The sequence below is a fragment of the Alexandromys fortis genome, unplaced genomic scaffold, assembly GCF_014885135.2.
Source record: "Alexandromys fortis isolate MF-2015 unplaced genomic scaffold, M_Fortis_MF-2015_v1.1 scaffold_43, whole genome shotgun sequence".
NCBI classification, from domain to species: domain Eukaryota; kingdom Metazoa; phylum Chordata; class Mammalia; order Rodentia; family Cricetidae; genus Alexandromys; species Alexandromys fortis.
The window spans coordinates 6475704-6491786 of record NW_026067928.1 but is presented as its reverse complement, the minus strand read 5'-3'; the positions used below and the strand labels follow the sequence as shown (position 1 = coordinate 6491786).

Here is a 16083-nt window from a genome sequence, read left to right as displayed (position 1 = left end):
ACGTATCTTCTTTTCTACATTAGATTGGGTGCAAATAATAGAGTCTTTGAATTGGGGTGATTCAAATTAAAAGGTTGTTATAACCAAATGGTCATACACATTTATGTGATAACATTTAGTTACCAATCCTGTTATTTCCTTATTAGTTATTTGTGCTGTGGGATAATACTCTTGTACACTTTAAAGAGTTGTCACTCGTTTTGGTTTGATAAACACTGATTGGTCAGTAGCCAGGCAGAAAGTATAGGTGAACAGACTATGAGAATTCTGGGAAGAGGAAAAGCAGAGAGTCAGTCACCAGCCCGACTCAGAGGAAGCAAGATAAGAATGCTGCACTGAGAAGGGGTACCAGGCCATGTGGCTAAACATAGACAAGAATTATGGGTTAATTTAAATTGCGAGAGGTAGTTAGTAATAAGCCTAAGGTAGTAGGCCAAACAGTTTATAATTAATATAAGCCTCTGTGTGTTTCTTTGGGACTGAATGACTGCAGGACTGGGTGGGACAGAAGCTTCCATCAACATATTTGAAATTATTTTGAGTATATACAATGACTATAAGTTATTTATCAACTATTTAACATTGGGAACAACATAAATATTATATGCGTAGAACTTAACAATATTCTTAAACTATCTTCTCTATGAAAACTCACATCCTGAAATGGTAGCACCTCTTACACGACATGGATCATTACACAGTTATAAAAAGAAGTGAAATGTCTGAAGCACTTTTCCCTTACCTATTCTCCACATATGTCCTTGTGTACACAACCGTGTCCTTAGGGCCAACATTCCTGGTTCCAGCATTGGAGCTACAATAAAATCATTTAGTTTCATGTTAAAATATCACTTGTGAGGAAGATAAAAACAAAACCATTTTCCAACTCAATGCAAAAGGCTATATATATATATATATATACAATATATTATATATACTATATATATTCCTTCTAAGGTGTGTATATGTGTGTGCATATACATATATGTATACACGCTCATACACACCTTAGAAAGAATATAAACCAAGTGTTCAAATGGAAATGTTCAAGTGTTATTAATCAACTCCTGAAGAATGTTTCCACCTCTCCCATTCTTAACATCCACTGTCTTGTTCTACTTTGTTATTAATATTGTGAAAACTAATGATTCAGTACATTTGTCTTAGAGCATGAAGATCATTTTATCTGTCTGTGCACTGTACTTTAGTGTCTGTTTCCCTGATGCCCCGTTCATTTCTAAGCCATAAATTTCTCCCATAATCCTTAAGTTAAAAGTGAACTTTAACTGGCTGTTCAAACCTCAGATTTAGTAATATAGTCTGACAGATCTCACTCAAGAATGTGAACACCCATGTTGGAGAGATGGCTCTGTAGGCAAGAGTACTTGTTGCAGGGAACCTAGGTTTGGTTCCCAGCACCCACAATGGGTGGCTCCCAATCACCTGTAATTCCAGTTCCAGGGATCTGATACTTTCTGGACTCTGTGGGGACCAGCACATATGTGGTGCACATATATAGACTCATGTATGCTCACGTGCACACAAAATAAGATCAATAAATCTCTAAAAGAATGCCAATATTGATGTCATCATCATGTTTTATATAATTGTAGACTTTAAAGCAACCATCACATTTTATATTCCTCTATGAGCACCCCAGCAATGATTGACTCAACAATTTCATGTAAAGGTATATTTGCATATAGAAAGTTCCATGCTTTAAAAATAATGGCTAGCTTGCATTAAACAAATAAACACGAGGATAGTCCTATCATTGGTTTTGTCATTGGTTTTAGTACCTGAGGCTGTTTCTGGCCTCATAAGAATAGACAGAGGTTCTCGTGGACTCCTTGAGTAGATTTTTGGTGACTCCATTGACTTGGCCATCGAGCCTGCAAGAAGAAACATATGTGTTTGTCATTCAAAATCAAGGTCAAGCATTTTTGTTTTTATTAAGATTTCACTAAGTAGTCATCACTTTTTTTTTTTACATCCAGCTGGTTTCTGCACAGTAATATAGAGCACTTTACTGGCTACCCTGGCTCCACAGAAATCACTGTCTTGCCTTTCATGATAATGCATAAACAAAGGCCATGTTATCTAATGCTACCAAGGAATGTATTTTCACCAAGGATAAAATCCACTGAAAATTAGTTCCTCGATCATTTTCATAATAGCAGATCCCTTCAGATAGCTTCCTTTGTATCACATATCCAAGAATTCATCAACTTAATGAATGATCCAGGGGTTGCTTTGAGACACGTGAGTTCCCATTTTGCTGTTAATGAAAGGTAATACTTTGAAGACTTCAGAAGTCTGACCTACATTTCTGCTGATCTAAAAATGTCACCTTGTTTAACAGAGCATAAACACGTTCGTTTCTCCCATGCAACAGAGGAAATTCTGATGAAAAAATAGTAAAAATTGTAGCAATTTTTTTTCTGTGTTGGTAAGTTTTGCGAACAAAGACTTGAAAACCTATGGAAGAGTTCAGATTTTCATTAAGCCATATTATCAAACAGACTGTCTGTGGGTGGGTTTGTGAACTTCCTCCAGAAGCCAGAGACAGCAATCCTTCTGGAGCTGGAATAACAGGCCTGGGTGAGCTACCCAACATGGGTGCTGGGATTTGAACTCTGGTCCTCTGCAAGAGCAGTACATGCTACTGACTCGGAGCCTTCTCTCTAACCTTGTCCTATATAATTTTTTTTTTTTTTTGGTTTTTTGAGACAGGGTTTCTCTGTGGCTTTGGAGCCTGTCCTGGAACTAGCTCTGTAGACCAGGCTGATCTCGAACTCACAGAGATCCGCCTGCCTCTGCCTCCCAAGTGCTGGGATTAAAGGCGTGCGCCACCATCGCCCGGCTTTCCTATATAACTTTTAAGGAAGAAAATGTGTCACTTGATCATCTCTGACACACAAAAAATAAAACTAATAAAAGAAATGAAAATACTAAAAGAAGGTACCTGGAACTATCTTAGTTTTTAAACTATATAAAAATTAGTCTTGGCTAAATAGGCACTAAAATTTCCAAGTATGAAGTTATGGAGTGAAGTTAGGATGTAAGTTTTCTCTCTGTTTTCCTAAAAGTAAATTGCAAAGTAATAAAAATGTGAGACCAATACTGTCATCGGTTTTTTTTCTCTTGTAATTATTATGCTACATCATTCCAAGAATAATAAACTTGGTTCTGAACTGTTGAAGAATATTCGAATTTAGTGCTTTCCTAGATTTCATAAGACACTGGTTTCAAACTCCAGTCCCACTAAATATATATTAATTATATTTGAGTCACATAATACACACCATAAAATTTAAGAAATGTATAGCTTCAAAGAAGAAGGTGATGAGTGACATTGTAATGAATTTACATTGCCTTTGGTGGTGCAAACTTAAAACATCACCCATTTATAAAATGTACAAACCAAAGTGGGCAATAATATGTAAACACTGCTGCTATCAACTGAATTAAGTTCCCTAAAATTCATACATCGAAGCTCCAATCTTCCAGATACGGTTTCCCCACCAATCCTTTCTATAAAACCTTATTTCATGAACAGAAAACAGAGCAGCTTTTAAATCAACTTAAAAGGAAAGTTCCTTAACTGCATTTAACCACTCAGACTGTGTATAGCATTGATCACTTCCAAATAATGTTTGGGTGAGGTTTATTGTCAGTCCTAGGCAGTTCCCCACGGTGGATGTGTTCAGTGGATGTGGTGTTCAGTGGATGTGTTCAGGGGATGTGGGCATTCAATGGATGTGTTCAGTGGATTTGTTGTTCAGTGGGTGTGTTCAGTGGATGTGTTTTGGGGCTGTGTTCAGGGGATGTGTTGTTCAGTGGATGTGTTCAGGGGATGTGTTCAGTGGATGTGTTGAGGGGATGTGTTTAGCAGAAGTGTTTCTATGAGCCGCGGATCCCACTGAACACTTCTCTTTTATTGACTCAGAGACTCTGTTGGGGTCACAGCAAAAAGGTACAGATGATCTGGAGAACCAGAGCAACATGAAGTCTGTCAAATTCAAGTATAAGGAAAGACAGTCAGCTCCTCTTTCCATAGTCATTCCACTCTTTGCAAAAAAAAAAAAAAATCAACAATATTATTTCTTATGCAATTACAGAAGCTTAGGAAAACTAGAGGCACCTTGGGAAGGTTAAAAAGAAAATGAGTATTTTAGAGTCCTTCAAACACAAATAGAAGCACTGTTACACATGAAGAAGTTATCAGTCCCTTCCTAACTTAAGTTGTGTGTAGCAATGAGGTAGAGCATCTATCCTAACACCTCTTATTGACAGACAGGATATTAACAGACACTGATGGTTTGAAAGCCCTTATACTCTGTTGTACAAGGAAATTTCAAAATGAAATTCTTCTTTGTTGCAATGAGAAATTTGTGTGTGCTTTTGAACATGAGATATCCAAAAAGAGAGTCGCAGGGTACTTCCTTCCCTCCTGAAAACCTACCAAGTAACAGTGGGTAAAAATAAATGCTCACAACCCAAATAAAGGGCTTTGAATTTTCATGACACCTTTTATACCAAGTAATAGGATGGAGCAACAGAATTGAGAAATTCTAGCACAATTAGAACTCTGTTAATTTTTCTGTGTTAGAAATTAAGCATATGGTGCCATAACTTTTCTGACTTGGATAGTACTTATATTTAAATGCTATAATGCAATTCAACTCCCCCAGAAAATGTTCTAAACAATCACTCGGGTAAAAAAGGAATTCCTAAGAAATAAAGCCAATTGCAATCAATCTTACCTTCCATTTTTATTTTCAGATAGATGAGAATCTACTCCAGTTAAGTTTTCTAGGCCCCGGTCTCTAAAAATATATATAAATAAATATAAGCAAAAGCATAGTGTGTGTGCATGATTTAGTTATAACACAATTCTAGGAAATTAAAAAATTTCAATAAAAATCAGTACATCATCTTAGACATAGTCACTTATGGTTTATAAGTGTTTAGAAGACTGGAAATTGGATATTGAGTTATTTGATCTATTGACTCATAGGTAAGTATGCAAGTATGGCTGGATTAGCCCTGAAGGACGGATATCGGGCTTCCCTAGCATACAGAAGGTCCTGGGTTTGATTCTAGCACCATTTAAATGGGTGTGGATTTTGTACGTGAGAGAGAAATCACTTTTGGAAAGCTTGGGAAATCCAATCTGAAAAGTGTCCGACTCAGACTGAATGAGCGCTAGGTTTGAGTCCTGAAGCATCAATTGCCTGTTCACGTGAAGTATCTCATTCAGATCTCACGAGATCTTAGGGCTGGCATCTGGAGCTCGGAAAGGCGGAGCGAGTCTCCCAAAGCTCGTGAGCCAACTTACAGGAGAACGAAGAACTGAACTCAGTACAAAATGTCCAACGCTTGAACATTTTTAGCTACAGATTTCATCCATGCAATTGGGTTGCACAAATATAAGACCTCAGACTAACAATCGAATACAAAAGTCAGAAGATAGAGTCTGTTCTTAAATCTCTGTCTCAGTGATTTTACATCTTCTATGACAGACAGGGTCTTCTGGCCTGTTAGCGCAGATTAGTCATTTGCATATGAATATAATATTGAAAGATCCTGTTTGCTGTTTTCATGAGTTTGGAAAAGCCTTTGTCGTGAAACCTACCGAGGAGAACCACTTCAGAATAACGGTGAGGCCCATTTCCTCCCTTACTTCCCCTACATAATTCCTTAGGCTTCGTTTTTTAAATGAGGCTCCTAATAGCCAATACAACATGGTTTTAATGAGAGACACACAAGTCCTGGCAAAATGATTCAGGTGTGAGTGAACCCAGTAAGAGAAGAGCAGTAGTTGATAGGATTGGGGATGGAGCCCTGGGTTAGTGGTGAGCAGCTGGGGGCAAACAGTTAGGAGAATGTGGTGAAGTCAAATGGGTTATTGACTCCACAGTCTTGAGGGGCTTCTTCATTTTCATTTCAGTCCTAAATGTTCACAGCTCTGGAATTCATCCTCGTTCCTAAAATTCTTTCTTCTCATGCTCTAAAACATTGGATTCAAGTAAAGTTACCGTATAAAGAATCAGCATGTACATTCTCACTTACAAAATTAACATTGCTGGGGATGCAATATACAATACCGTATCCTCATATTTATGTGGAGAGCAAGTTAATAGTATCCAGGTCATTAATAATTGATAAATTATGGAAATTAGCCAGCATGCTTTAGCTTCTTAAACTTCACACTTAAGAAAAAACTACTTGTGTGCTCTTAAAAATGTAGAGATTAGTTTAAATATCTTTAATGTGAGTTTAAGTACGCCAGTGAAACTATGTAAAGGTACAATATTTCAGGAATATTAGCTGATGTTGTAATATGAATAATGACATAAAATTCAAAACTGAATTTCTCCACACCATCAGACAAAGTTGTATAAGATCAACGCTGCAAGTTTGTAATGCAGATAGAAGGCTTTGAATTTGCCTAAAGGATAGCTTTCACTAAAAACTACAGAAGTCACCATTGTGGTACCAGAGGCTGCTTTATTACCTTAACAGCTTTCACTAAGTGGTTGAAAGCTTGAGCCATGGACTATGATAGTATTCATTCAGACTGGAAGAAGTAGATGGTAAAAGATCACAGGATATGTGAATATTGGGAAATCAGAATTCTGTGCGAGGAAGTTATTCTCTCTCCACCGTGATGACACTGAGGGAACCAGGTGCTACACTTAAGGAATCCGTGGCTTTTTACAGCTTGGGAGTAAGTTCTAATATAGACTTGAACAAAACATGTGTTACATAAATATGTGAAGATACAAGTTAAGGAGAAAAGTCTGGAAGAGATTTCCCCCTCTTAGTCCAAGAGGAAGCCAACCCTGCCGTGATGACCTGATCTCTGATTTCTCACCTCAAGAACTGTGAGTAAGCATCCTTCGTGTGTTTAGGCGATTTAGTATATTGGTTTTGTTAAGGTATCCCTAGAAAGTCTGTATTGAGTTTCTCAGCCTGAGGGTGGACATCTTCGATTAAAATGACAGGACACTTGTAAGTGCTACAGATACTGAATATTTCTCTGCCTACACACTTCACGCTTGCTCTTTGGGTCATAGCTTCGGGAAAAAGAATGGCTCCACCTGAGGAGACAGAGGAAGCCAGATTCTTGCAGATTCAACAGCCACAACAGGTAACTCAAAAGCTGAGCTTATACATGCGTTCAAAGAAGATACTCCCAAAGTAGGGTGAGTCACCAAAGAAACCATATATATTATTGGAGGTTTCGTAGGATTTTCTTATTTTATTAGATAACAGCACACATCAAATTTGTTTGTGTAAGCTATAAGGCTTTAGTTTGAATAATATATACCAATATTTAAAGCAAACTAAATGATGAAAATCACACAGTGTGCATTTGCTTGGAGTATGCACACTGATGGGTGGCAAGAGAGAGATGGGTAGATCCAGTAAGGGAAGTTTAAACTGTCCAAATTTACAGATGCAAAAATAAACACTCTTTAATTAAGATCACATGGATTGCGTGGTGTCTTTCACACTGTGGCAAAAGATGAAAAGCTGTGAGTCAAAGTGTGGAAGATAAATGTTTTTTATAGAAGTCCAGGCCAAATGTTGCGAGGTTGAGCAAATGCTTGATTCAAAAGTCTTTGTGAGTCTTTCATTTTTATTTTGGTTTTTATTTCAGTGGTAGGAATCAAGCCCAGGGTCTTACATATTCTAGACATGACTTCTGCTAAGATACATCCATAGGTCTAAAAATTATTTTAAAATAAAGATTTTAGTACATGTGGGGCAGACAGTGAGTTGTCTAAGGTATGAAGCCATATACGTACTTTCCAGTATAAGAATTCTCCATGTTGTAACAATGTAATTCATTGTTGTGTGAAGGGGTGTGGCACTCCCTTACAGGGCAGATCAAGGGGAACCATGGACACTGTTGCTTGTTAGCGTTCCTAGGATATATTCCAATATGAGAAAGTTATTAGCTCAGTTCTAACCACTCTTCCCCTCGCGTGTGCATGTAGGAGGGGATTATTAATAGGGCACAATATGCTTCTCTTTACACTGCTAACTTAATCTGCTTCTGTAAAGTGTCCAACACATTTACAAAATTAAGAAGTTTTCACACAAAATTTAACTATGTTTTTATGTCAGGATTTGATACTAGGCATTAGATTTTTAGCTCAAAATGAGTCTCCTTGAGAAGAATATTGCATTTAGTGAAACAACTCACATAATTGCTTAACTCATTGACATAGCAAAATGGGATGACATTTGCATATTTCTATAAATCTCGTCAGTGAGTATTTTATATTCTTAAGGATTTTTATATTCAAGAAATTAATAGATCTGCATATTATTTAAATATTTTAAAGCTAACATATAACTAGTAATTTTAGTTTTCTTGAGTCATTGCAATTTCTTGAGATTGTCATAAGCAGAAAACAGTTATTGGCTCAAGTAAAAAAATCAGCCATAAAAAATAGATTTCTTTTATTTAGTTTCAGTGATGGAGAATTAGAATGCTGGACACTGAATACAATAGATTTTACCTATGTAGACTATCATAAAACATTGATTATTCTGATGCTTAGTCTTCAATTCGCATTATATTTGTTAAATATCTAATATGTATCAGCATAGTGTCATTATGTTACTGCAATACATAAGGAAAGAAAGAAACAAGATAATTCCATCCATATGTCTTTAAAGACCCTATAGATGGAAAGAGTATTAAATAACAATTCACTCAAAAGTGCATATATGGAGTGTTGTACAATTAGAGGTTGAAAGGGGCTTCCCTGAGTCTGAATGAGAAGCACTGGGGCTGTACCCAAAGGATATACAGTAGCTTCTCTGATACAGCAGTGAGAGGGGAACAAAGAGCACAAGTCAGAGAGGATGGGGATGGGAAAGGATGGGGATGAGAGAACTGGGGGAGGGGACCACACAAAACATAGACCATGGTGGTCTTTGGAGACAAGGTTAAGGAGCATGGCCGTGACTCTATGGTAACGGGAAGCCACTGGAGGATTATACTCCAAAGAATGACCTAATCCGATTCCTGTTTTAGGAAGATCACTATTCATCCCTGTGGACAGATTGAAAGTTGGAAGTCATGACTAGCTGCAGAGCAGTCAGAAGGCTGGAAGGTAACCATGGCAGCAGCAGGACTGTGGAAGATGCAGAACCACTTCTGGAGACTGTTGGGAGAAGCATCTGACAGTGATGACTGGTAGAAAGATGGCTTGGTCACGGGAAGTGAAGCAGGAGTCTCTTACCCCATGTTTATGTCTTTAGCAGGACTATGAGACACAGACAGCAGGGAGACAGAAACTGAAATCTCGGAAGGTGTATGTTAGCAAACCGAAAAAATATTGACAAGTGGAACTATAACCACAAATAGAAATTATTTTTGCTTTATGTGAACGATGTCCATTTTCCTAGAAAAAAAAATCATTAATATCACTAGCAAATAAAAACATTTGAAGTGTTTTTCAGTACCTATTTGAAAGCAGAAGTTTAGAATATTAATAATTAATCTAACATCTGCTTATCGACGACAGATAATGGGATCGCTCTTTAGGGCTGGTTCACATCGCTACTAAAAGCTATGCTATTTCTCCTGGAATAAATGGACATTCTGGGCACATCTGCATTTGCTCTGGTTGCTGTGTTCCTGGGATTTCAAGGATGCTTGTATATATTTCTGATGGATGAGTGAAGTTTATTCAGTCCCTAACTGTGAATTAAATATGCAGCTGCGGGAAGTGTCAGCAAAGTCACACAAAAGACCGGATTCACTGCTGCTTTGCTACGAACTAATTGGTGCCTGTGTCGCGTTGCGCTGATGTAAAAGGGCTTTGTGGGCTTTAAAATCTCTTTTTCTTTACCTATGCTGAAATCAAGAGGGCAGCATGGTTACACGGTAGATACAGGTGGCTGAATCGATCCATAAATACACTCTTCTCAAACAACTCAGTCTTTTCTATGTGTCTGCTGCGTGATAATCCTTGGCCACTCAGCATCCAGTCTAGTACACTGCTAAAGAATATCAGACAGCTTAGCTTAGCTGACCCAGCTGCCATCATAGAATTCTATGATGCCCAGAATATTTTTAAATACTTTGAATAGTAATATATTTGCTTAAGAAAACAATGTCCTCTTTCTATGGATTTCTAGAAAAGGAGTTGCTAGAAAACAAATTACCCTTTATGAAGTTTACCTCCTCTTGTGGTAAAAGCAGAGGCAAGACTCTTGTAAGAAATGCCATTGCCAAAGGTGATAGGCAAGAGGCAGGAGTTGGAGGCATGTTCCCCTATTGGTTATTGCACATAATGGCTATTAGACCTGTTACCAACAAGACTGATCATCTCCCAAAACTCTACAGATGACGAAAAAGTCCACCCCAATAATTACCGCTGTGAAGAAATTGTCTTATTTAATTCTAATTCTAAGAAGTAAATAGGTCTTATTAGAGAGCCTAGGATCACTTAACCACATATATTTGTTGGTCCCCCTCAAGGTCATAATGTCAAATCTGAGTTCATATCTACTGCCTTTTTTTTTTCATTTGAAGGGCAATTTATTATCTTTGAGTTATACTTTCCTCTACAAAATAAAGCACAGGAATAGATAGATAGATAGATAGATAGATAGATAGATAGATAGATAGATAGATAGCATGGGGTATAGTGGTGATAAATCATATGCAATTTTTAGTCTGACTGCCCAGGTGCTCAGTAAGTATCCTCGGAGTAGCCGTTGCTCTTTAATTATTTTCAGGATGTCATAATTTCAAGACCCTGATACCCCAGTGATAAAAAGAAACAAGAGGAAATTAAGTTATTGATGTAAGAAACAAGGTAAGACCACATCGTCCTTTCTCTCATCATGGGTTCATAATACTTTTTATAAAGAATTTGTTGCCTTTATCTCAAAATATTAGGCCATAAGTACCAGTTATATAATTATTATGATAAAATTTCAAGTAAGTAAAATAATATGAACCTTAATTCGCTGATATAAATGTGCATTACTACCATGTTCACCTATTAGCTATTGCATAACTTGGCTATTAGACCTGTTACCAACATGGCTGGGAATCTCCCAAAAGTGCTACCCATAACAAAAAAAAAATTCACCCAAAAAATTGGACTTAGGGCCCACTCAACACAAGGTACTAGAAACCTAGATATCTTCCTGAGGCTAGTGTAATTGTGGACTTTAGAAAATAATCTACTAACATCACTTTGCTAAACCCGCATAATTTCTTACTACATTCTAAATCTTATCCTTATACCCATAGATAAAATTGAGTGTCCTCCCCCCCCCCCCCGCATCAAGGAAGCTTCTCTTTATAGCAAATGGAGATCATCACAGAAAATCACAACCAGTCACAATGCAGAGATCGACAGGCAGTTGGGATCCCAGTCCCAAAGGATAGATCTGTATCACAGTTCCTGTATCTATAGCTTATGGAGCAGCATGAAAGATGCTACAGAAAGACTGTGAGAGCCAGAAGGTCAGGAAGTCTGCTGTGACACGGTCTCTCCTAGAAATGACTGCATAAACAAGGCTAGAACACTGACAATATTAACAGATACGCTAATGTGAGGAGGAGAAATATCACAGGATCCCATCCCGAGGCCAAAAGAATAGAAAACCAGTGACTGAGGATACAGGGAGAATTAGCCTCTCCAAGGAACGAGCTACCTTACTGTTTAACCAAAGAAGTTGTCCCTGAAACTATCTACACACAAACAACAAAAGTAGACACTTGTAGGTTGTATTTATATGTGTGTGTGTGTGTACAGAGACTATTAATTTGACAGTTGGGGGCATAAGAGAGGTGCAGTAAGGGTATCTTAGAGGGATATATGAGGAAAGAGAAAAGGGAAAGGATTTAATTCTACTTTAATTTAAAAATAGCAAATTGGACAATAGCTTCAACCTCAAGGTGGAAGCCCAAGATTAAAGTGTGCTAGAAAACTTTGTGAGCCCAGGCAAGCTGAGGTTTGGGATTTTGATGAACTTAAATAAACTTTCCAAGTTGGTTTAGCTTCCTCAAAATATTTTTTCTTCTCATTTAGTTTTATTCATTTTTCATTAAAAAATTCCTTTATCTTTAAGAAACAAACATTGGGGTGTCTTAGTATAAATAAGAAGCTCAGAGCTCACTCCAAAACCAAGCAATTTATTTAAGAAGTGTTCAATATGTCTTCATGTTGACAAGGTGCACACAGCTTAAAATGAGTTCTTTGAAAACTACAGAAAACTAGAAACCTTAAACACACACACACAAAGAAAATTCCTACCCCAGGACCTTGGGAATACTGCAAAATCAGTCAGGTAAAGGCACCTACCCATTTGTGTTTCTGAGAGCAGGAGACTTCACTTTAATAAGCTTGTCCAAATCTTGGCTGTTTAAAATAGTGAAAGGGGTTGGATAAGTAATGGTAATTGGGTGATGCTAGATCAATACGGCAATAGTGAAAAACCCATTTCATGCAAGGAAAGCAGGTGAAACCATGAGTTAGCTGCTTTGCTCTGACTACCTTTGTCTGGTCACTGCAGGGTTCCGTCTGATGATGCCATCCAGTTCATGGTTTCTTTCAGCAGAATAACAGGAAAAAATGGGTTAATAATAAAGTTATTTTAGTAAGGACAATGCTTTAACTGTACCTGGAGTAATAAAACAGAATATTCTTCCTGACCCAAACTCGTTAAAAATCAGTTTTATTACCTTTGATTGTTCTCAAGAACAGCGGGATTCACTTTGATGAACTTATCAAGATCTTGGTGTCTTTAAGGAGAAAAAGACAAAAGTATTAAGGTGAGAGACGATGGGAAGGATTCTGTTATGTGATCCGTTGTGGGGGAGAACTGCAATGGAATCTTTCCCACCCAACACAGGACACAAGACTCATGCTCAGGAGAACTTGCTGATCCCACATTGTATTTCCAGGGCAAGCTTCTTCTGCATTCCACAAGGCATATCTAAGGAGTAACTCTTCAGTCTTTCACCATTATGAGGGCAAACTTATTCTCAAGCCTTTGCCATTTTAAAGATCTTATTAATAAAGAAAATGGGAGCTCAAAAGCTGATTTCCAGCAATCCATCAGAATCATGATGTAATAGTGACTGAAGAACTGAACTGAACTCGGTTGCTCACTGTTAAATTAGATGAATGCTCTATAAACTGACCACTCTCCTCTTGGCGATCCGCTCTTTTTTTTTTCCTTTTTTTCTTTCTCAACTACAAAATAGCATTTACTTATTTATTTATTTATTTCTGTGCTCAGGTATTACTTAGTATTGTCGTGTGGAAATGAGGAGTTGGGACCCCAGACACTGCCTACCGCTCTGTCTTCCCTAACATCAACTGCAGGAACACAAATGTTGCTGCATGTAATGTTTATTACAACAGCCTTTCATTTCATTTTTCTTTTTAAATGCAACTCACTGAGAATACATTCTATATTCAGCCAGCAGTTCACAGGGCTCCTAAATGCAATATATTAAACTGACAACCTATTATTGTCTTAGCGTAACATCTCTCTGCCCTGGTACATAATTAGCTTTAATCTATGCTAATTGCCTGCTGTTAATAAGATTGAGTATGACGACCGAATTCTCTTTTTGGTGTCCAGGCCTGTAATTATCCATAACATGCAAGCAAATGACACCTAGTGATGGCTGTGAACCCTGGAGGTGTTTGGTGACTAGTTACTGCCTCAGCAACGGCAGAACTACTATCTGTCTTTCCTTAACTTTCTCCGGGACCCGGGACAAATCACTTAACCTCTCTGGGTTCTTATTCCCTCTTTTCAAAATGGATTCAGCTGGATCGGTGGTATTCAAAACGTTCCCATCAACCGGGCTAAGATTTTCCACATTTCCTTCTTCCCATCAGGAAGGCTTTATGAATTTTATAGGAGTCAACAGACTTAAAAATGGAAATTGTGAAAACATTCCTAAGACTCTCTACAAAATGTACATATATAAATAACTTGAACTGTTTATAATCAGAGACAAAAAGCGAATTTAATTGTCTTAGAGAAACTACTTAAAGGCTTATTAAATTTAAATTCATATCTGTTTTGTAAGCCCAAGCCCTACAATAAACAAAAAGCTACTGTCCCCGCCAAAATGCTCCTTTACAAAGAGGTAGATGCACTACTCATGATACACCAAATGAGGAAGCATCTTGGTTTATTCCATAGCTAGTGTTAATACTGTTTAACTTCAGAAACAAAAGCCTAACATTAATGCTTTGCAAAGCAAACAGAATGTGCCGGCTCCTGTGCCAGCTATGTCCCTACCTCCCCTTCTTGGGTGGCCCCATCTTCATTTTGCTTAAGACTAGGAGAAGGCCCCACTATGTACAGTGCTCCACTGTCTGTGTTTTGCTATGTCTAAATACTGAAATTAACACGGAAGTTTCCAGGTACATATGAAAATAGTGATATTTTAGGAATTTCATTTGATTTTTCCATAAAATGAGTATGGTATTTATATTCATATTGTGTTGAGTTAAGAAGAAAGGGAAATAAATGATAATATTTTTTCTTACCCAGCAGTAGGTTTGACAGCTTTGGAATGCGTAGTAATAGGATCATCAAGACTGTGTTGATAGCTAAGACGAAGTAAAAGAAAGAGTCAAAGTCAATAAAATTTTGTGTGTGCACACGCATACACATGCAATGGGAATATAGAATAAATAAGACGTGTTATAAAGTGTCTATCTCAGGTCACTAATTACTTGTGTATTTTGCTTTGTTTTCAGACAGGGTCTCCCTACACCCTTTGTAGAGCAGCAGGCTGGTCCTGAGCTCTAACTTCTCCTACCTTTCTCGAGCTCTGAGAATGCATGGGGTGGCTATTACCAATGATTAGAAAAAAAATTCACAAGGATTAAGACACTTCCTGGGAGCAAATTCTCAAGAAATGCTGAAGGCAAACCAAATTTGAACTCTGAACATGTATCATTCATACTCCCTCCTTCCCCTGAGCATCCTTCAGATGGAACTCAGGACAGCCACAGGTGAAGACTGGGCTTTTTCCCTGAGCATCCTTCCTCCCCACCATGTTTGCAGTTATTCCTTCCATCTGCATGGTCCATACCAACATTACCCTCACAGCCGCTTTATGAGTGATAGCTTGGAGTTTCTCTGCCGTGCTTTTGTTAACTGTTGCTCCAATATATAAATGGTCTTGATTTCTCAAGAACAGAAGTAAGTTCAATGTCGTGCAAAAAATATTCTAATTTACTATAAACCTGTTACAGTACCAGTTTTCTCACACGTCATTTAAATATTAATCCTTGTGATTATGAGAGCTGCAAACTGATATTCTTCAGTTTATTCATTTTATACAAATAACTTATTAACTAATAATTTGCAGTATGAGCCTACTTATGTGATTACTGTGTCACAAGGAATTTCTCAAGTAGTAATTACACTGAATTAGCATCAGTATTATCATCTTAAACAAAAGTATAGTGAAATAAATGGAAGCAATAATAAAAGAAAACCCAGTCTAGTATTTTACAGATCAGCAAATCAGTTCTCATTTTTTATTCCCACCTTTTAAATATCTTTAACCAAATAAGCCTACTCCTTCTGCATAAATTGGAGGAAATTTTTGTTTGTTGGTTTGTTTGCTTAGGAGGTCACCTTGGTCAGAATGTACAAGTCTAGGCTCCTGAAGTAATATCTGACAAAGTCAACTAAGAACAATCATTTTATACTTCTCAACCTCAATATCAAATCAAATTCATATTTAGTATTTGAAACTCCATCAGGACTTGAATCCTCTTCTTAAATAAACTTTATTATATACAATTTACAAATAAAAAAATCACACACTAAAACGAACCAGACACAAAGTCTATGCATCATCACCATGGATCCTCTACAGTTAGAATGGTCTCTCAGAACTCAAGCCCAGGTGCTCTGCTCTGAACTTTACACTTTGACTGTAAAGTGTTTATTTGGTCTTTAAATTCAGGGCCTGACAAGAGGTTTTATTCTTATTTGGGTTTTGAAAATCTCAGGACAACTTAGCACTAAAGATTCAGACTCAGGATGACAACA

General features: G+C 37.4%; 1 protein-coding gene across 5 annotated transcripts in view; it reads right to left on the bottom strand.

Moving 5' to 3' along the window:
• Positions 1 to 16083, bottom strand: part of Scel (sciellin) — a 92529-nt gene that overhangs the window by 8893 nt on the left and 67553 nt on the right. For 4 of the 5 annotated variants that reach the window (XM_050144694.1, XM_050144695.1, XM_050144692.1 and 1 more), the window contains 8 exons: positions 14562 to 14624; positions 12731 to 12790; positions 12543 to 12596; positions 12351 to 12407; positions 7818 to 7937; positions 4767 to 4829; positions 1800 to 1892; positions 743 to 814 (listed from right to left, as the gene is read on the bottom strand). In XM_050144694.1, the coding sequence (XP_050000651.1) occupies positions 743 to 814; positions 1800 to 1892; positions 4767 to 4829; positions 7818 to 7937; positions 12351 to 12407; positions 12543 to 12596; positions 12731 to 12790; positions 14562 to 14624 (582 nt within the window). The remainder of the gene's footprint in view (positions 1 to 742; positions 815 to 1799; positions 1893 to 4766; positions 4830 to 7817; positions 7938 to 12350; positions 12408 to 12542; positions 12597 to 12730; positions 12791 to 14561; positions 14625 to 16083) is intronic. The other variant, XM_050144696.1, reaches the window with a different exon arrangement.